Source organism: Barbatula barbatula (assembly GCF_947034865.1).
Source record: "Barbatula barbatula genome assembly, chromosome: 9".
Classification (NCBI taxonomy): Eukaryota; Metazoa; Chordata; class Actinopteri; order Cypriniformes; family Nemacheilidae; genus Barbatula; species Barbatula barbatula.
In genome coordinates, this window is record NC_136772.1 from 14,964,003 (window position 1) to 14,986,502 (window position 22,500).

Consider the following 22,500-nt stretch of genomic DNA (forward strand, 5'->3'; position numbering starts at 1 on the left):
CATCCAGTGGGAGGTTAACGTGATGTCAAGTGCTTGTTTAAATAAACCATGAAATTTAATCCGCACAAAGTCAACTGCCTTCACTGTAACCCTGTACTGTAAATTTACAGGCAATATCTAACGGTATTATACTGTATTTCCAAAAAAAGCTATTACGGCTGTATCGTTTACTGTATTTCTGTAAACATACAGCATGTTTTCATTCCACTTGCTGTGTAATACAGAATTATACTGTAGAAGCATTGCATCATGGGAGTTATTTTGCGCTCAGTTTGCTGTGATGATGTTAACAGGCATGAACAAAATATGAGTTGTCAGCGGGATTTCATCAAACGAAATCGACAAATAATTATTTGTGTTATTAGAATAAGCCAGTGGTTTGTGCATTTGTGAGTAGTTAAAGCAGCCATAACTCAAACGGTTTCTGCATATCTCATGTTAAATTTGAGTACTTACAGAATAATATTGTACCCTTCAAATATCAGTAGATGCTAGTAAGCAGTAGTTTTCCGTTGGCTGTCGTGATGCAGAAAGAAACGGACAACACCGCGTTAGACGACGGGGAAATTAGTCTATGACTTTCTTTCTTCAGCTGGACACAATTTGAGTGATTTTGAAAGATGTTCTGGCTCTGATAATGGCACTGGAGTAACCCATTTTGTAACACTAAAAAAAATGCATATATCTAATCCATCACAAAACTTATTTATAAAAATAAGTACTTATAAAAACACAACTTATTAATAACAATTCATATTTTGAAGATGTAAATATGATAAAACTATTTAATTCAGATCGACCCCCTGGAGTATTATTGATAACATTTATGACACTTTTTTCAGCTTTAAAAAATTGGAAGAGCCGAGAAGAGCCAAGGACATCTTTAAAAATGACTTATTTTGTGTCCAGGATGACATATACACCAAGGGTGGATTGAGGGTGAGTGAATTATTGATTAAAATATATTTTGGGGTGAAATATTCCTTTAAACATGAAAGGTACAAGCTGTGTGTCAAGGAGAGCGACCCAACTTCATCTCTGGCCTTGCAGATTGTTTGCCTTATGCTTCAGTTTCAACCTCAAGTATCAGGAAGACCTAGCCGCACCCATGAAATTGTTCAGAGGTAAGATATTAGCATGTTTTACAACCATACTGTATATATTAATCTAGAGCAGATTGTGTCACTAACCTTGTCTTTACAGTATATGTAAAGAAATTTGTGCAGTATTCACTTACAAAGGTTTCATACAGTTGGTTCTAGGGCTGAACAATACATTGCATATTTAACAATGTCATGTAGTCGTTTATTTGTATAGCATTTTTGACATGTTATGAAAAATGTAAGTATAATATATCAAATGATTATTCAATTTTAAATGACAGTATTAAAAGTTGTAATTACAGTATACCATGCAAAAATATATTTTTTTTGTTTTATTTACAGCTGTAGTTCTGTAAACAATCAGAATGTGGCTGGAAACCCAGCTGCTAGTATCTTACTGTAAATTTACAGCGAAACATTGTACGGTATATTGCAGTCCGTCTTTATGCGATCCGTATTCTAACCTTGCTCTCTCTGTAGTGGCTACGAAATAGTGGATATTTGAATCTTCTCAAGCAAGATAACATTTACACAGACTTATTATTTCTAATGAATGGCCTCATTAATTTTAATGAATGCACTCAATATCTGGAATAACACTGACCTTTGACTTGGCACAAAAATGTCAGCTTTCTTCCATTGTACCAATATGATATTCTGATAAATCGGGGAAGGTCAGCAAAATGTCATCTTATGCTACGTCCAAAAGTAATAACTTTTGGTCACAATAATTTATATAAATCTAATCCTGACAAATGTGGAAAGTTGGAATACTACTTAAAATGTAAAAATGTTTTAAAAAAAATTTGAAGTCATTCCCTTCTATACTTACACTTTATAACAACTACAATAATTCACTAAATTCCGAACAGAATTATATATGGATTATATAGCATTATACATTTTCTCATGATCTTAAAAATCTTGTTTCATTGTTTGAAATGACATTTGAAGACAAAAATATAATTGTGCCAACATATCAATTTCTTTCATTCGAAAACTAAATTTTGTATTTTAAAAAACTTATGTTTGTCAATAATAAATAAAAAGCAGTACAATTTAGAAAATTCTAGACTTTGAAGATGCCAAAAATATAACATAGAATTCATGCATTTTTGATGCTTTAGTCACAACATAATTTCCACAGTTACAGTTGTGTTATTTCATGATTTTGACTTGTCTAATTTTATTCTAAAATGTGGAAAAATAAAGACTGAGTAAGTGCTTCCAAAATTTGGAAATATGGAAATTTGAAAGGTAGTCTCAAAAATGATGTATTCAGCTGTTATAAATTGATATAAATCGGTAAGTCCCGCCCCTTAGTTATTGTTGCTAACTCGGACAAGCGACCAGAGTTCATAATGACTTTCAATGGCAGCCGTCAGTGTAAAAACCTTGTCAGGAATTGTTTTTGGTACATTCTGGACACACTCTGTCGTCCAGGAGAATTCAAGTGGCATTTAAATATGCCCTGGATGATTCACTTAATTGGCCAGGGTTTTATAATCCCACTATTTCAGCACAGTTTAATTGCCCAATAGGACATTTCCCATGCCTTATGCATGACAGGGGGAGCAGTCAAGAATATGAATAGAGGAAAGGAGGTCTGAGGTTTCACTGGGTTCGTCGGCAAGGCATCGTCTGTGTTTGGGGGATAAATGATTTTAGAAATACATAGCATATTTATACATAACTTTCCTTGCTATTATCAGAGAGACGTCTCATTAGTTGTGTGTCCAATCCCACTTTCATCACATCCATTATCCTAGGTGAAAGATGCCTTTTGGTGAGGTGCTGCTGGTGATGCCCTTTGTATGGTTCCCAACAAAGCGACACATCCTCAGCCTCATTGGATTCCATACAGCCGTACGTTGCTAAGGCATCTTTTAAGCCCAAGCCATTTCCTCACTTGTGTACTCACCAATTGTTGGTTATGAGGGGATCGCCCTTTATACAGAACCTGTCGTTGGTAAACCGGCCCTTGGCAATAGAAATACTGCTGGGTTTGACCTCCATTTGTTCCCAATTTATGTTCACCTGGAGCTAATTCAGCAGCCACTTTATACATGCTTTGGTTGTTGTGATGGTTGTCATGTCATCCATGTATGCCTCGATTGGAGGTAGGCGCAACCCATTTTTCAAACGCTCTCCTCCAACTACCCAATGCGATGCCCAGATTATTATTTCCATTGCTATTGTGAAAGCCAGTGGTAAAATTGTGCAACCTGCCATAACGCCAACCTCCAGCTGTTGCCATGTGGTGGTACTATCCTGTGTGGTAATACAGAATTGGAGATCCTGAAAATATGCCTTAATCAGCTTTGTTACCTGCTGTGGAACGTGCGAGAAGTCAAAGGCTGTCCACAGCAGATTTTGTGGCACTGATCCAAAGGTATCTGCAACATCTATAAAAAACACATGCAGGTCTTTCTTCTCCTTTTTTGCCATTGCAACTGGTGCCAGATGATGTTAGCATGTTCCAAACATCCAGAGAAACCCCAAATGCCTGCCTTCTGCATTAAAGTGTTGATGAAGTGCTTACTCTTCAGAAATGCTGAGAGTCTCTTGGCCACAACACTGAAGAAAATCTTACCTTCCGCATTCAAGAGGCTTATTTGGCGAAACTGATTAATAGTTGAGGAATTTTCTCCTTGGGGATCAGTATGTCTCCTGCCCGTCTCCAGACCTTTGGTGTCACCTGCTTTTTCCATGCCACAGCCATTAATCTCCAATGGTAGCTCAACACTCCAGGGGCTTTCTTGTAGAGCCTGTATGGTATACCGTTGGGTCCAGGAGTTGAAGCTGATCTTGCTCGTTTTACTGCACTCTCAAACTGCCCGGTTTCACAGGCACAGCTCAGCTTAAATATATATATATATATATATATATATATATTTTTTTTTTAAAGATATTTCTGGGCAAGTTATATTCAGTTTAGATAGGTCACACATTAATTTTAGTCTGGGACTAGCCTTAAACCTTGTGGGTAAAACTGGGCCTTAATGTATTTTACTTACAGTATAATTAAAAGTGTCAGAACATGATTACCAAACATTTGTTTTGTTTAACATTCCTACCACACTCTCTAACAATGTTTTTGAACACACAGTAAGTGGGACCGGAGAAAGGATCTGCACTGTAAATGAAAAATGCATGTGACTTTCGCTGTCTTTGATTGACAGCTTTTACTTCCATTCCGACATATAAGAGTGTAATGCACTATACAACATTAACATTTCAAACACCACGCAAACCCAAGTAAACACAATCATATTTGCGCACAGTAATGCACACGGCACAGAGGGATTTAAAACAACAGGCGGAATTACAAACATATCAGAACATTTCTTACTGTACCTCTCATCTCTAACCCTTTCCCACATGATTCCGTTGCTCCCGTCATTCCCTTTAGAACAGAGTCCGGGACCAGAGTACATGGATGCCATTGGTGCGTCTTCCACCTGTAAAAGAGAAAAATATTTATAGTTTGGTATAAAAGGTTTGCTGTGTGGAAGTTAACATGCATTTGTATAGTCCAGGTACAGAAATGTGCATGAAAATAACAGAAATACTGTTTGTTATGTCAACACAGAATTGTTAAAACTGGGCAAATTATTTTTGTAATTCCAAGCATGCTTTGTGTAAGTTGTGTAAGACTGCATTAAGAGAAATGTTTCTTAAAAGGTTATTTTATGTGTTTTTCAGTTATTTGAGCATTAATGTACAGATACAATATACCTCCATGTGTGGAGTACCGTAAGCTCACAAAACAGCACATAATATATAACAATTCAGTTTATTCACCTGAAAGTAGGACAAACCGAAAGCGCCTCGCATTCTCTCTCCTCGTACAGGGTGTCTGGACACTCTTGACCGCCGTTGACAGGCAGCTGGATAATGATCCTGTATCGTGACTGTGTGTGCGCGGTGCCGTTCCCTGCATGACAGACACACATAAAACATTATTTTCACTGATCTTTCATTTTATTAGCATCCTGTCAGTGATTATCACAGCAGGAAGAAATGCACAAGCTCTTTTTTTAAGAGGTAATGATATGACGCCTGTGCTGGAGTTGACTACATATTCTCTCAGCTCTGTGAATTGTAAGCTGATGTAACAACTTCATTTAAAAGCCGATGTAAGGCTCATTACACATTGCTAATTACTAAAAGACTGATAATAGCACAATTAAGAGGGCAATCACATCAACAGAAAACTCAACAGGGTAAAGCGCGTTATTTACACCAGGGACATCGCTTATTTGAAAACATTTCTTCTAAAAGCGTTACCATTTCATTCAATCATAATAAACGTCCGTTCGCTTCTGTTCGGTGGGAGTGATTGTTAATTAATAGTCCGATTAAGACGTAATAAAACTGCTCTACTAGTAAAATAAAAAAGTATTTCTGAGAGCGATCTACTCTGGCTTTTATTGCTTCTTCAGGGGAGATATTTGACATAGCCAGAAGTCCGTGCAATACTACGTTGAGCGTGTGAAAATCTGGCCTTAACACACACTGTAATCCCCATAGCAATCCTATTTTCATTACCGACGCACAGACCTCGTGGCAGAAATGAATTCTAGGTTTTAATAACTAACTCTGTGAATTGAATGCTTTTTCTAAAGGAAAGGAAGACTATTATTACACAAAAGAGGGTTTGTGGGAATTAAATTATTGAATTTAGAAATTTTGGTATTGCAGATTTGTATATGCTGATAGATCGTAGGATCTGAACCTGTTTGTGTCTAAAGTTGATGAAATTCTTGAGAGTACAGACAAACATTTTGTGTTGTATTTTATTTCTTATTTCTTTATCCTTATTATTCTTTATTATAATTATATAAAATGTTTCCTATGTAGTCATAGATTATACTAATTTCTATCTAGTTATTATATTATATATTACATTTCTTAAATCTATATTCTACATGCTGTTGGATGTTGCATTGTCTTCACAAGTAGATATAAGTTAGCAGTGGTCTCATTCTCAAGGTTCCCAATAACTTTACAAGACAATGCTGGGAAGCAGTAATTTTCCACTGTCTATAATGGTACAACAACACCTGCTCAAGGTGTTTCTAGTCAGAAGAAGTCAGAGAAAGTTAAACGGAGATAGACTCTTGTCATTGTTCTATAGGCAGAGTTACAATGGGAATCTGAACGCAGGTTTTATAAACCCACTTCGTCTCCTGCCTGAGTATGAACAAGATGGAACAACACTGCGGTATCATTGGATAGTAGAAACTATCAGACCTATCAAAGCGAATGTAGAAACGTTTTAGGTTCAGTAGCAGATAAAGCTCTGTTGACGGCTTTTGTGGCATTATACTGATTACCAAGTACTTCTAAAAAGACTTGTTTAGTAAATAAATAAAGCATTATTATTTTTTTAAATAATATTATTTGATATAAAAAGAAAGTAAATAAGTAAATAACGTTACCTTTATTAATTTTCTTAAGTTATTTAATATTAAAATAAATGTATTAACTTTATTATTTATACAAAATTGACAAATTATTTAGGTGCAAATATTTATGTTGTATTGCTTAAAAGTGATTATGAACTTGCAGTATCTGAGGTCTGATAAAATATAGAGCATCTTTTATGTTATTGTGACCTGTTTCTTTTTCCTTATAGCAACAATAGTTTAATCATAATATTTACAGTTAAACTATCGTAATACAGATGGTAATAAATCCGACAAAGCATGTTATAAATATGGATAAATTGTAACCACACTTACAAGTACTACGTATATGCACACAAAACGGTGCTCATAAATATATTGTGGCGGAGGGTACAGATCCAGGATCAGCATCACCTGGGAAACAGCCTGGCAGCTAATGCTGATCGCCCACACCTGATGCTGATTAGCTGCCGGGCATATAAACCACATTTACACATCACTCGAGGAGCTTGTACTCCTCACGGCTAATACTGTGTCTTCTCTTCCTATAGACTCCAGCGAGTAACGGAACCACAAAGAAATCATCTTTGCACGAGCACGGACTGGCAGGCAATTGGTTGAACACGAGCACCTCGGGTTGTCACCAGTGGATTGAGTTTTTCCCCACGTGTGTCAATAAATTCCCCTCCGGGGTTGTTTACACCGGCTGTCTTGTGTCCGTAGTGTTTCTTACCCTGCCACAAGTGGAGGAGAATGCGGGCATAGTGGTAAGAGACCTTTGAGCCAGCGGAATTTTTGAAAAAAAAAAAAAAAAAAAAAATTTTTTTTTTGTTTCGTCTCAGGAACTACGGACACACTCTCTCTCTCCGCGACCAAAAATGGAGGAAATCCTACATCGACTCACGGAGGTGTCAGTCCGCCAGCAGCAGTGTTTCGACCAGCTGGTGGCCCGACAAGAGCGAGCAGACCGAGAGATCGAACAGCTCCAGGCAGCCGCAACTCGAGCTCCGCTAGCCGAACCGCGTCACCAGGCTACCATGCTACTGACGAAGATGTCAGCCCAAGATGACGTCGAGGCATATTTACACACCTTCGAAGTTATCGCCAACAGGGAGGGGTGGAGGAATGACCAGTGGGCGCGCATCCTAGCACCCTTCTTGACAGGAGAAGCGCAGCGAGCCTACTACGCCCTACCAACTGCCCAGGCTGACGATTACCGTGTGCTGAAAAGTGAGATCCTGGCACGAGGGGGACTGTCGCCTCCCTGTGCAGCTCAACAATTTCACGGTTGGAGCTATGACGAACGAGAGCCGGTACGACAACAGGTCGCTCAACTGATGCGCCTGGTTCATCTCTGGCTGCTGGCGGACGATTCTACTGCACTGCAGGTCGCAGAAAGAGTGATGATCGACCGTCTCCTAAGGGCCCTACCCCGACACCTCCAGCGGCCGGTGAGCATGATGAACCCGAGGACGACGAAGGAGTTGATCGAGGCGGTGGAATTAGCGGAAGCTTCATCTGCACGAGAAACTGGAGAGAGAGAGAGGACGGCGCCCCGGAGAGGTGGATATGACAAGCGACGGCCGGAGGGTACTTTCCGACCAGTGAATAGGCCGGCGGCCCCCGAACCCAGGGACGAGCCCATGCCCACCGAACCCGCGTCCCCCGGCATCCGTGCATGGATGACGGGATGCACCATGCACCGCACTGTTCCCCAGGGAGCACCCATAAGGGCTGTCCGTGTGGGGAAGAAATCGCACCGGGCCCTCCTCGACTCAGGCAGTGCTATCACCCTGGTCCAGCCCACCGTGGCCCGACCGCTGCCTGAGAGCAAAGCCACAGTTCCCATCACCTGCGTCCACGGCGACACCCAGCACGTGCCAACACGCCGGGTGACCATCACAGCCGAACCAGGGACATGGCAGATCGAGGTGGGCATTGTTCAGGACCTCCCGGTACCGGTGGTACTGGGCCGGGACTGGCCCGGGTTCGAGCGACTCTTGGCTACCACGGTCCGGGAAAAGCTGACTGACGGGGGCCGCCAAAGACGCCGGCTGCCACGGGCTCGAGACAAGCAGCCGTCATTCATGGCCACCGGTAGCGAGAGAGAGGGTGAGTGCCAAAATCCCCAGCCTAATGTGTATATGGATTTATTCCAGCAGGTCACGGCAGGAGGAACGTTTGGCCGTGAACAGAGAGAAGATGAGCGCCTGAAACATTGTTGGAACCAGGTTCGACTGTTAGAGGGACAGGAGCGACTCCCTGCACCTCACCCTCTCCCCCACTTCGTGGTCAAGAACGGCCTACTTTACTGTGTCGCGCAGCGGCGGGGGGAAGTCAAACATCTCTTGGTGGTGCCCAGGACCAAGACAAACGCGGTCCTCGAACTGGCTCACTCCCACCCGATGGCAGGACACCTCGGGGCCCAGAACACCCTACAGAGAATTCGAGACCGGTTCCACTGGCCAGGGATTGATGCAGAAGTGAGAAGCTTCTGCCAGAGTTGCCCCACTTGCCAGCGGACATCTCCTCGGCGCCCTCCCCCCAGCCCGCTGATACCGATGCCCATCATCGAGGTACCCTTCGGTCGGATCGGCATGGATCTGGTAGGGCCGTTGCCAAAGTCCGCCCGGGGCCATGAACACATCCTGGTCGTCGTGGACTACGCCACTCGGTACCCCGAAGCCATTCCCTTACGTAAAGCCACCGCGAAGAATATCGCCAAGGAACTCTTCATGATGTTCAGCCGGGTGGGCATTCCTAACGCCATCCTGACGGACCAAGGCACTCCCTTCATGTCTCGGCTGATGAAGGACCTCTGTCAGCTCTTCCAGATTAAACAGCTTCGCACATCAGTTTACCATCCACAGACGGACGGACTGGTAGAGCGGTTTAATCAGACCCTCAAGCGGATGCTACGGCGAGTGGTAGCCGAAGATGGGCGTGACTGGGACCTTCTGCTACCCTACGTTCTGTTCGGGGTTCGGGAAGTTCCCCAGGCCTCCACCGGGTTCACCCCGTTTGAGTTGTTGTTCGGCCGTCAGCCCAGAGGACTGCTAGACATAGCGCGGGAAGCGTGGGAACAGCAGCCTGCGCCACATCGGACGGTAATCGAACATGTGACGGAGATGCGGGAGCGGATCGACCGGGTGATGCCCCTGGTGAAACAACACCTAGCAGAGGCCCAGCGTGCCCAGCAGAGGATATATGACCGGCCCGCACAGACACGAGAGTTACAACCTGGCGAGCGGGTGCTTGTCCTCGTGCCCAACGCCACCTCCAAGTTCCTGGCATCTTGGCAAGGCCCATACTCCGTGGTCGAGAAGGTGGGGCCGGTCACGTACCGGATACGTCAGCCAGGACGAAGGAAGGAGGAGAAGGTCTATCACATAAACCTGCTCAAGAGGTGGGTCGCCCCACGGGAACAAGTGGCTGCATACGCCCAGGAGTCCGATCCAGTCGTGGACTTGGGGGAGCAGTTATCGGCGGCCCAGAAGACTGAACTAGAGGCCTTGGTTCGTCAGTACAAGGATGTGTTCACAGAGCACCCGGGTCGGACCAACGTGATCAAACATGAGATACGAACGGAGCCCGGAGTCGTCGTACGGCAACGACCCTACCGCGTACCCGAAGCCCGCCGGCTGGTTATCGAGGAGGAGGTACAGCGGATGCTCAAGCTAGGGGTCATTGAGCCATCCCGTAGCCCGTGGTCCAGCCCGATCGTGATGGTCCCAAAGCCAGATGGCACCCTCCGGTTTTGTAACGACTACAGAAGGCTCAATGAAGTCTCCTCTTTTGACGGGTACCCCATGCCACGGGTGGACGAGCTGCTCGATCGCCTTGGTAGGGCTCGGTACATCTCAACACTGGACCTCACCAAGGGCTACTGGCAGGTACCCTTGTCAGTCGAGGCCAAAGAGAAGACCGCCTTCAGCACCCCCAGTGGCCACTGGCAATACCGAGTCCTACCATTCGGCCTACACGGAGCTCCTGCAACATTTCAAAGGATGATGAACATCGTATTACGACCCCACCAAAACTACGCAGCGGCCTATATTGACGATGTGGTGGTACACTCCGAGAACTGGGAGGAACACCTGGACCGACTCCGGAGGGTGTTTGATGAGCTACGTCGGGCTGGACTCACAACCAACCCGAAGAAGTGCCACCTGGGTCTGACGGAAGCCAAGTACCTGGGGTACCAGATCGGTCGGGGACTCATCAAGCCCCAGGAGAAAAAGGTAGAGGCTGTGCGGTTGGCGTCCCGTCCAACCACCAAGACTCAGGTGCGTGCATTCTTAGGGTTGGCGGGCTACTATCGCTGTTTTATTCCCCATTTCTCTTCGATAGCCAGCCCCCTGACAGACCTGACGAAGAAAGGGCTACCGGAGTCCCTGGTTTGGACAGATCAGGCAGAAGCGGCATTTCAGTCCCTCAAACAAGCCCTCACCTCGTCGCCGGTCCTGTACGCCCCGGACTTCAGATGCCCTTTCGTCTTACAGACGGACGCCTCCGACACCGGACTGGGAGCTGTCCTGTCCCAGATTCAGGAAGGAGAAGAGCACCCCGTCACCTACATAAGCCGTAAGCTGACGCCGGCTGAGACCAGGTACGCCGCGGTGGAAAAGGAGGCCTTGGCCGTGAAGTGGGCAGTCCTGGAGCTGCGCTACTACTTGTTGGGCCGCAGCTTCACCCTGATCACAGACCACGCCCCCTTACAGTGGATGGCCAGAGCGAAGGACACCAACGCACGGGTGACCCGGTGGTTCCTCGCACTCCAGGACTTCCACTTCACGGTGCGACATCGAGCCGGGGCCTCAAACGGCAATGCGGACGGGCTGTCACGGATGTGGTCCGGCTGGGCAGGTCTGTCAGGCAACGCTTCCCTCCCACCTTTACTTTCTTCCCGAGGCTCCAACAGAAGTCGCCCGGATATCAGGTCGATGCTGGGGGGGGGGAGTGTGGCGGAGGGTACAGATCCAGGATCAGCATCACCTGGGAAACAGCCTGGCAGCTAATGCTGATCGCCCACACCTGATGCTGATTAGCTGCCGGGCATATAAACCACATTTACACATCACTCGAGGAGCTTGTACTCCTCACGGCTAATACTGTGTCTTCTCTTCCTATAGACTCCAGCGAGTAACGGAACCACAAAGAAATCATCTTTGCACGAGCACGGACTGGCAGGCAATTGGTTGAACACGAGCACCTCGGGTTGTCACCAGTGGATTGAGTTTTTCCCCACGTGTGTCAATAAATTCCCCTCCGGGGTTGTTTACACCGGCTGTCTTGTGTCCGTAGTGTTTCTTACCCTGCCACAATATATACAGGATATATTGCAAACCTGTGAAATAAGGAGGCTAAATTACCATGCATGTGAATATGATGTTTTACATACAACTTTGGAATTTAATCTGGTAATTGACAACCAGAATTGAAATGAGAATGGAATTCATAAGATTAAAACGATGCCCAACCTTACTTATAAGTGCATTAAAGGGAGCAAGATATTTTAGAAATTCCTAAAAATAATGCCAAAAATGTGCCTGCGTATAAAACCCAAATGTTCCTGTGCAAACAGTGCACAGGTGTACATTGGTTCCAGTGATTGTATCAGTTGTACCTGGCAGACATGTGGTTGGGCACGCTGTCCATTCGCTGAAAAGCGTCACAACGCAATCTTTCTTACAAGGCAACAAGCAGGGCCGAAACGTGTCTGGTCGAGCAGAATCTGGACACCTGTGACACAAAACAGTAAAAAAAAAGACATTTGTATGATGTTTACTGTTAGCAATCGATGATGAGGTTTCTTGGGTCACAGTGTAATGAGCTGATAAAACCGCACTGTCCTTAATCGTCTGGGATGGGAGAATCCTCACAGCAGATGTAATCTAGGAGTTACTGAACCCCACAAACACAGACATTATATAATGATAATAAACTACAGAAACTGCGACACATCCGTATCTGTATGATAGAAGATCAAGGCTGCAATGTAAAATAAGTTTATGTAATATATATCATGTCTCAGCCATTAAAAATAAACCGTAGACTGTATCTGAATATATGTTAAAAGTGAGTTATTTTTGGTATTATAGAAACAGGGGTTATACAAGGTTCCTACAAGGAAGAGAGAGCCCACAGTGTTCTTACATACTATGTTCTGTATATCCACTGAGGCAATTGCTTTAAAATGTGGAGGTATATAAAAAGAGTAAGTGGGGGTACCAGAGACTGGTCTGGTTCTCAAATCTTTCATTTCTCAATTTCAGATCTGCTGTGTTGACGATACATGTGAGAACCAAATAGGTCTGTGTGCAGTTTCTTCATCTCATTATATGTCAAGCGAGCTCACTGTGCTTCATTTAGCTAGAGATGCTGTCACGTGTGCTATTAATGTGTTAGACGAGAATTCTCCTTTTAAGAAAGTTTTGTAGGAGTTACTGAGCTTGACAGCTACATAACAATCATTCTTAGGGGCTATAGCCCTGTCAGAAAACTGCTTAGCCCCGGCAAAGCACCCCCAAGAATTTCCTAATATCTTTTACGGAGTGTCTTTTTACACCGAATGCAAATAGCCTGTTTTGTAAGCAGAGGCTATATACAGTGACTTTGCCTACCAGTTTTGACACTGTTCAACTTCAGTGGCGTAGCTAGTAAAGCATCTGCTGACTACATACCGTTGCAGGTCCGAATCTGCCTCATTCCTTCTTTTTTCCCCATCACATACAGTATCAGATCATAAAGCAACTTATTTTTTATATATTGAAAAAAGATTAAAAAGTGGTAAACAAGATTAAACGAGTGTTTAATAATAAAGTTGTAAGGTAAGGTTGGGGTGAACGACTGTTAACGTAACTAAACAGACCTGACGGGCATATTGTCTCTCCCACCAATGAGGAATAGTCCCACTGATATTTTATATAAATATTTTATTTCTTAAATATTATTACTTTATTGATTTTACTACCAACAAGCTGATAAGTATTTTTGGATCATGTTTGATTGAAGGGCATGTTATCAAGAAGATCTTTTTGTGAGAGTTTGTGGTTGGCTGCCCAGTGGAACTTTCCCATTACTTTAATGTAAGAAAATGTGACTTTCGGATAGCAGCGAACTCAATAAAACATCACTTCAAACAAATCCAGTTGTGAATAGTTTCAACGTTTTGATTAATCTGCGTTTTGTAGGTACACGTCGTGGTCTTTGCTGACATACTGTAAGCATGTTTTACTGCAAATTCTATTTCAAATCAAAGAACAAATGATTATAGCATTGATTAGTTTGCTTTGGGTTATAGAAGGAATAATAAGGCTAGCGGGACCTTGTGAACAGCCAAACAGAAAATCGGATTTGAGCCAAAAATCTGAATTGAGCATTAAGGCTGACAGTGTGAATCTTGTTTTAGTGAAATGACTCGAAATGTGTGCTTGTGGATATACTATTGGATATGCTAATAGAAACTTGTGAAGTAATACCACAAACATACGCCGACTGTACGCTACAGAACTCTATATGTTCATTGCTGTTTTCTGCTTCATTTGCTTTTTCAGTTTTGTTTTGTTTTGTTTATAAATATGTTTGATTCGTAGGCTACTTTAATTATAGCATTTAATTATATGGGTTCTTTCTCCTCGACTCTTTGACATTTGTTCTGAGTTCAGAGTAAACAAAAGTGTACCTAGGAGCTCTTTGTCGTTTTTCAGATGCTTCAGTATTTTTCATTTAAAACATACTGTATTGTGGATGTGATAGATGAACAGGCAGTCATGCACAGGACAGACAGCGCTGGTGCTAATCCGAATGAATGGCAGGGAAACATCATATCAAATTATTCCTTCTACTAAACAATGACTCAGCAATTGATTGTGACATTTATTATATGGATTTGTGGCTTTTGTTGTCACTTTGAATTATACATGTTGCAGATTGATCGATTAATGTGTTATGAATTTTAATAACAATAACTTTATTCTGCATGTTCTTCCTTAATTATTTATTTTGGTAATGTATACATCATAAATAGATAAACAGTGCCCTCCACTATTATAGGCACCCTTGGTAAATATGAGCAAAGAAGGTTGTAAAAATAATTCTGCATTGTGTCTCCTTTTGATCTTTTATTTAGAAAATCTACAACTTTCCAACTTTCAACAATAAAAAACAATTTGAAGTGGGGCGAATATGACATCATGGAAAATAATATTTTTCTCTAATACACCCTGGTCACAATTATTGGCACCTGTGTATTCAAAACTTTCTGCAACCCCTATTTGCATGAAAAACAGCTCGGAGTATTTTCTTTTATGTCTGACGTGGTTTGAGAATATATGGCAAGTCTTCCGAGTCCATCTTCACAGATTATTTTAAGATCCCTCAAATGTTGGTGCTCTCTTATCTTCAGTTCATCCCACTCATTTTCTGTAGTGTTCAGATCACGAAACTGGGAAGGCTATGGAAGGATCTTGATTTTGTGCTCAGTGACACATTTTTTTTTATTTTGATGCTTATTTTGAACCAGTGTGCTATACGGAAGATCTAACCACGACCCATTATAATATTTCTATTAGCGCAAGTTAGGTTTTGATTTTTCTATTTGTTGGTATTTGATATTAAACATGATGCCATGTATCTGAACAAGATGTCCAGGACCTCTGGAATAAAAGTAGGTTCTCAACGATAAAGATCTGGCCACATATTTAACTGTGGACATGAGGCATTTTTTTAAACATGTGTGCACCAAACCTATCTTGCGTTATTGGTGACATAAAAACTATTTTTCATTTCATATGGTCCTTGTTGAAGTTGCAGTATGGCAGATTAATATGGTGGAGTTTGGTTTTGCATGAGAGCAGAGGGTTTGTTTCTTGAACAGTGTCCCGAACAACTTGTGGTGATGGAGGTGCAGTTCATTTATTATTATTTAATGCTTTCTGACCCCAAAATTAAAATCATTACAGCAATTTTCCATCTGTGCTTTGAAGAGTCTTTGGCCACTCAAATTCTTCTCCTCGCTGTGCATTGAGACAATTTGGACACACATCCTGTTTCAAACTGAATTTCAACATCTCCAGTCCATAAAAACTTCTTGATTATTGCCCTGATGTTGGAAATTTGATTTTTTTGTTTTAATTATTTTCTTAAAGCTTAAAACTTATTTTTCTAAAAGAGATATTTTACTTATAAGAATTCTAAGGGTGCCGTAATTGTGACCAGGGTGCATTAGAGAATGTTTTTCTTTATATGATATTCCCCCCACTTCAAATTCTTTAACTTTAATGAAATGTTATAATGTGTAGATTTTTTAAATAAAAGATCAAAAGGAGAAAAAAATGCTGATTTATTTTTACAGCCTTCTTTGGTCATATTTACCAAGGGTGCCAAATAATAGTGCAGGGCACTGTTTATCCTCATTGGAGGCTGAGCCCCCCTAGTATTAGAGCCCCTGGTCGAAACCGTCAAACTGACATCATCACAAAAGGATCGGTACTCCAGAGCAGCAGTACATTTTCAGATTTTAAAGATTAAAGATTATGAGAGCACATAAATAAAAAATAAACAATGACCCACAGAAATATATCACTCATAATAAATATACAATATTCAATTTAAAATCAAATCAGTTTTGTGTGGTACATTATGTTACTTTATTTAAAAGTTACTTTTAGCGGATTAATGCTTTGTAAATTGAGAAAGTTCTCAGACGGTAAACACACACTTTTATATCACTTCTGCACCCAAGTTTTTCTTGCTTCAAGTAAACCTTTACTTAAACTATGGTCTATGTCCTGCTGAGAAGATGTCTCAAAACGATATCTTTCCGATTGTGACCATATACATGCTTTCGTTTGAGATCGTGTTGCTCTTTGGAAAACGTCAATGCCTGTGAGCTGGATTTCAGACATATCATTCCAGACTCAGTTTCCTTCCCAGCATGTAGCAGCTATAAAGAGAGGAAGGCTCGACACAGCAGGACTCTACCAACTACAGGCTGCAGAGCCCAGCAAACAGGACAGATCAAAGGAAGGGACAAATAAGAACAGAGGCATGTATCTTTTCAGTTTTTTTTCTCTCTTTTGTGCTCTGTGGAGCAGAATGTCATTACGGAGGGCAAACACCCAAAGGCAATGACGCTATAGAGTTTCAGGAAAAAACAACAGAACAGAGAAACTGAGTGGGAGGAGATATGCAAGACATCGGTTGAAAGGAACACAGAACAGGAGATCTTACAGAAGTCAACAGGTAGGCCCTTTCCTTGCCTTTTTACTGAATCAAACAGACAGATCGTCCTGTATTATCTGATCAGAGCTGTCATCAGGGAGGACAACTGGGGAAATTATTGCAGGGCCTTATATGAAGGCCACCAGGGTACATCACACCATCCAGTTGTCCTCAAATGTTCTCATAATACACATGAATAATATATATTTTTATTTTAAAAAGCATATGCTATAACTTATTCAAATATGTGATACATTTTTGAGTGATTTACTGTTCTCTACACAAAATCATTTTACACAGTTCAAATAACGTTCGGTGAAAATATAACCAACTCAAATAAGTAATGACCGAATTAGAAATTGTGAAAGATTGAAATCAATATTTAGGACCCCAGCTTCTATTTTTTTGTGCAAAGCACGGTAAGTTCCAATCCTTGATTCTGGTTGGTCAATAGCTGTGCTTTATTCACTAGTTTATCGTAAAGAAACAATGACTGAAGGGACTGCAGACACTCTGCTTCTATCATTTACAACACATGACTTCTTTTTGTCATTTTTGACAACTACTTTGATGTGTTTAATGTCATATTTAGATTTTGAGACTTTAGCCCGTATTTTACAAACGCGGTTAACAACCTGGTCTCACGGGAGTTTGTATGTATTTTATGAGGTGGCTAATTCGTATGAATTCCTACAATGTGAATTGTACAAATATGTATGATTGTTTGAAAAATGCCACACCGAAGCCCCGCCCCTAAACCCACACCTGGGCGAGAAAGCAACTCGTGCTGAAACATACGAAAAAGATTGTACAAATTCAGCTCATTAAAGAGTTACAAATTCACAGGATTGTGTATACTTATTTATTCAGTTATACAAATCAAGCCTGTGTGCAGGACTTTGTGATCTGGGAACATCTTGCTTTTTACTTTTTAGTACATTCAAATGAAGTGTAAATATCTCAAACCTGTATTTAACTCAGATTACACTGACAAAATCACTTAACTGAAACCCCAGTGTGTGAATTTCGTTAATAAATCGTCAAAGTCTTTAAATCGATAGTAATTTTAGTGTTGACACAAAAATATAATTGCACTGTTTCAATCTGTTGCGTGTCTTTATTTTGATCACAGTCAGTTCACTAAAAGCTCAGACTTCTCACAGCGCTTTCTTTGACATCAGCAATATGCAAGTTGGTAATTGGCAGTGGCTTTTTAATCAGTCACGCAGAATGTGATTTTGCATTTAAAGAAAGCAGCATGGAACAGCGCAGCGGTCATTTTCAAGACATTTTGTATCTACTTTAGACTTGACAAATCGTCTTAAAAATGCGATGACCAAAAAACATCTGCATGGTTACGTAGACAATAAAAGGTGACGAGACTAAATGGAAGACATTCTGTTTGATTCACCCATGTTTGTCGCTCTTCTGTTATTAAAAAAATATATTTCATTCAGCTGTGAAATATATGTGTCTGAAGAGCACATTATTTGACTGCAAACACTATTTGGACTATCTAAACAAATTTGAAGCTTTGTTATATATTGTGAATCACAAGTTGGGAAACATTGGTTACAGCTATTAATTTAATCTTCAGACCTACCAGACCCACCCAAAATCATTTCATACCAGGCGCTGTGAATTTCAGCAGCGGTCCTGCCAAACGGATCTCAGAAGTTCTGAGTCTATCTATTTCACTGTAGAGGCAAATCATAATAAGCGCATTAATATAGCGCGGGTTTAGCTCCTGAAAGCTGAAGATAAATAAACATCCCTCTGTTGTGCCTTTTCATAAATCATGGTGTTTAAATAGCTCAGCCCCGGTGTTTTAAATGAAATGTGAAATAATGCGCTTTTGATAGAGAGCTATCTGAAGCACACTCCACCTACATGTGAACCTTCAGCAGAGCCCTGGAAATAACCGAACATGAGCCATAACTGATGCGCTCTGCTCTTTCCCTCCAGCGCATGCAGCAAAGCAGAAGAGCAATGATGTGTGTGTGTGAGTCTGAGAAAAGCTCATAAATTTACTCACACACTCAACACATAAATACCACATGCGCACACCTGTGGTGATTTATCTGTTTGGTGAATCTCTGAGCAATGGAATTTTTAGATTCCTGCACACTTCGCAAGAGCAATGTGATCTGTTCTTTTTAAGCTGTGTCTGATGTATTAACACAATGCAATGGCATGAAACTATTACAAAGCATGTCAAAGAAAACTCTTACAAAACACAATACACTCTCATAAAAAGGTGCTTCAAAGGTTTCTTTCGATGCCATTGAAGAACTTGTTGGTTCCACGAACCTTTCTGTTTCACAAAAGGTTCATTGTGGCAAAAAAGATTCAGATTATAAAAAAGTAAGACATTTTGGCTGAATGGTTCTGTGTGGAACCAAAAATGGTTCTTCTATCTCATCACTGTGAAAATCGTTTTGAGCACCTTTATTTGTTAAAGTGTATTGGCAATGACCATGATACTAAAAAGCTTGATTATAAATATTGTGTTATTCCATACGATAATATTGTGAACAAGAGCTGCAAACAGCACCACCGGGGCCAAGCCCACGTTTTGCCCAGCGCAACCACCACACCCAGACCACACTTCCCTCAGCGTGCCCACGACACGAAATCAGACAGAAGAGCAAAAGTAACGGAAATACGGCGTACTGGAGGAACAGATGTCAGAGGTGACAACGAAAGAATGTCACAAAAAAGGTAAAACACAGTACATGAATAGTTTAACTTGTTATATAAGCATCTAGTAAATAATATCTAATGTCAGCAGTCTCCCGGTGGTTTATTTTGCATTAAGTGAATGCTTGGCTGAAAAGATGTGTCTTTAATCTGTCTTTAAATTGGGCGAGTGTGTCTGATCCTCGAATAGTATCAGGAAGGCTATTCCAGAGTTTAGGTGCTACGTATGAGAAAGCTCTACCCCCTTTGGTGGATTTAATTATTCTAGGTATTATCAAAAGTCTTGAGTTTTGAGATCTTAGAGAGCGTGATGGGTTGTAGTGTGATAGAAGCTCTGTTAGGTAGGTAGGGACTAAACCCTTTAAGGCTTTATAAGTGATTAAAAGAACTTTAAAGTCAATACGATACTTAATGTGTAGCCAGTGAAGGGTTGATAACATTGTGGTTATGTGATCGTATTTTCTGGACCTGGTTAGAACTCTGGCAGCTGCGTTCTGAACTAACTGTAGTTTGTTTATTGATGATGCAGGACAACCACTAAGTAGCGCACTACAGTAGTCAAGTCTTGAGGTCACAAATGCATGAATAAGCTTCTCCGCGTCAGCAACACATAGAATATTTCGTAATTTGGCAACATTTCTTAGGTGGAAAAAGGCTGTTTTTGTGACATTTGAGATGTGATTTCGAAATGACAGGTTGCTGTCTAATATAACGCCTAGATCTTTTACAGTATTTGTTGGGTAACAGTAGATCCTTCAACTTGCAGTTTATAATCAGAAATATTTGGTTTGCTAGTCTTTGGTCCGATAAGTAATATTTCTGTTTTATTAGAATTTAAAATAAGGAAATTACAGGTCATCCAATGTTTTATATCTTCAATGCGCTCTGCCAATTTAGATAGCTGGGAGGAATCATCTGGTCTTGACATCAAAAGATCAGGTGGTCAGCTGTGGCCTAATGGTTAGAGCGTTGGGCTTGTGATCAGAAGGTTGCCGGTTCTAATCTCAGGGCCAGCAGGTCATGACTGAAGGGCCCTTGAGCAAGGCACCTTACCCCTGATTGCTCTGCAGTAATGTGACACTGTATAAAACTACTTGTAAGTCGCTTTGGATAAAAGCGTCTGCCAAATGAATAAATGTAAATGTAAATGTAAATGTAAATGTAAATGTAAATGTAAATGTAAATGTAAATGTAAATGTAAATGTAAATGTAGGTGAGCCAATTTTCGTGACAATTTACCCAAATCTTTTGGAGGAGTAGCGAATAATCGCAATACTGTACTTTTCATGATGGCCACTGCTGTAATGGGCGGAGTCGTAATTTAACGCTTGGAATGCGATGAGCGTGAGGAGTGTATGACATGTGCCAAGTAGAATTTCAATGGGTCAATTGGCCACAATGGTTACAAGCTCTCTCTAATCTTTACAGTCAAATTTTAAGTGTGATTTGTGGGCCAACAAGGAGAAAACTAAATAATATGTAGGAGTAAATTGACTGATATTGTCACATATTCTGTTCTCGTTTTGTCTATTGTGTTCCCTTAGCCTGATTTCCATATTAGTTAATTAATCCTGTACCAGTTTCTGCTCAGTCATGTTGCCCATGTTCCCCAATTCTAAAATACCTTTTGTTGAATACTTATTTTAATGCTTATTACAACTAAACGTGACAGATATAATCATAAAGCTATCATCAGATATAATATAAAGATATAATCAGCAGCCATATCACCCTGTAGCTCTAGACTGGTTCCCCAGTGGAGCTAATCAGGTCTGAGCCTTGTCAGTATCTGGATGGCAGACCTTATGGGAAAACTAAGTTGCTGCTGGAAGAGGTGTGAGTGAGGCCAGCAGGGGGTGCTCACACTGTCGTATGTGTGGGTCCTAATGCCCCAGGAAAGTAACGGGGACATTATACTGTCAATAAGCACCGTCCTTCAGATGAGACGTTAAACCGATGTCCTGACTCTTTGTGATGATCAAAAATCCCAGGATGTCCTTCTAATAAGAGTAGGGTTGTAACTACAGCACCCTGGCCAAATTCGCTCTTTCGCATCTATATTTCATGGCCTCCTAATCATCCCCCATATGTACGAATTGGAATTGTGGTGGGCATTCTGGCGCAATATGGCTGCCGTTGCATTATCCAGGTGGATGCTGCACATTGGTGGAGCATGAGGAGATTCCCCCTTCCAGGTAAAGCACTTTGAATGCCCAGAAAATCACTATATAAATACAAATTTATTATTAATTAATATATTTATTTGTTCATTAAAAAAATACCTATTAAACAGACATCATGATTAATATTGTTACTGTGAATATTTTAGTATCTATAAGACAACTTACACTCGAAAATGAAAATTTGTGACCTATCTGAATTTGGCCGCTCTTCAGCCCCCCTGCCCTCATGGGATAGAACGTTTCCATCCAATGCATACTGAGAATTACGTTTTAACACCTACACTCTTAAATATAAAAAACAAATTTTGTTTCACAAAAGGCTCTTCAGATAATAAAAAGAAAGAGAGAACCTTTGACTGAATGGATCTCTGTGGAAGTATAAAAGTATAAAATGCAAAAAAGACACTGAATGTACTGAATATATTATGTAAATTTACACAGAATCAAAACAGCTTTCATGCGGTATTGCATCTTTCCAAAGAATTCTGAGCAGGCACTGTGCAGAAGCACCTATAGATTACAAGTTAATTTGTAAACATAACATTTTGACACCTTTTGCTCCTTCACACACATTAAACCTTTCAAGCTCTTTCACAAGTTATCCTACTGTGAACTCAATAGAGAGTCAGAAATCTCCTCCAGAATGAGATTCCACACAGCAAGATTCTTATTACAAAGCCAGTGAAATACACCGGCCCATAAACGCCCTGTATGTCTGTGTCATTATTATAAAAGAAAGAAATGGATAAACGCCTCCATTATTTAGGAGGCTCATTTCCTGATGCACAACACAATATCCTCTCCATGCAATGCATTGTGCGTTTTATTCTAACCCAGTGCACCATTACAGGACTCCCTTAGGAAACATTTATCAAGAAA

General features: G+C 41.2%; 1 protein-coding gene across 1 annotated transcript in view; it reads right to left on the reverse strand.

Annotated features, from left to right (window-relative positions):
- thsd7ba (thrombospondin, type I, domain containing 7Ba) overlaps positions 1-22,500 on the reverse strand; it is a gene marked incomplete at its 5' end in the record, with an annotated part of 151,091 nt that overhangs the window by 55,645 nt on the left and 72,946 nt on the right. Inside the window, 3 exons of the mRNA XM_079463917.1 lie at positions 4,461-4,564; positions 4,908-5,040; positions 12,141-12,256. Of these exons, the coding sequence (XP_079320043.1) occupies positions 4,461-4,564; positions 4,908-5,040; positions 12,141-12,256 (353 nt within the window). The remainder of the gene's footprint in view (positions 1-4,460; positions 4,565-4,907; positions 5,041-12,140; positions 12,257-22,500) is intronic.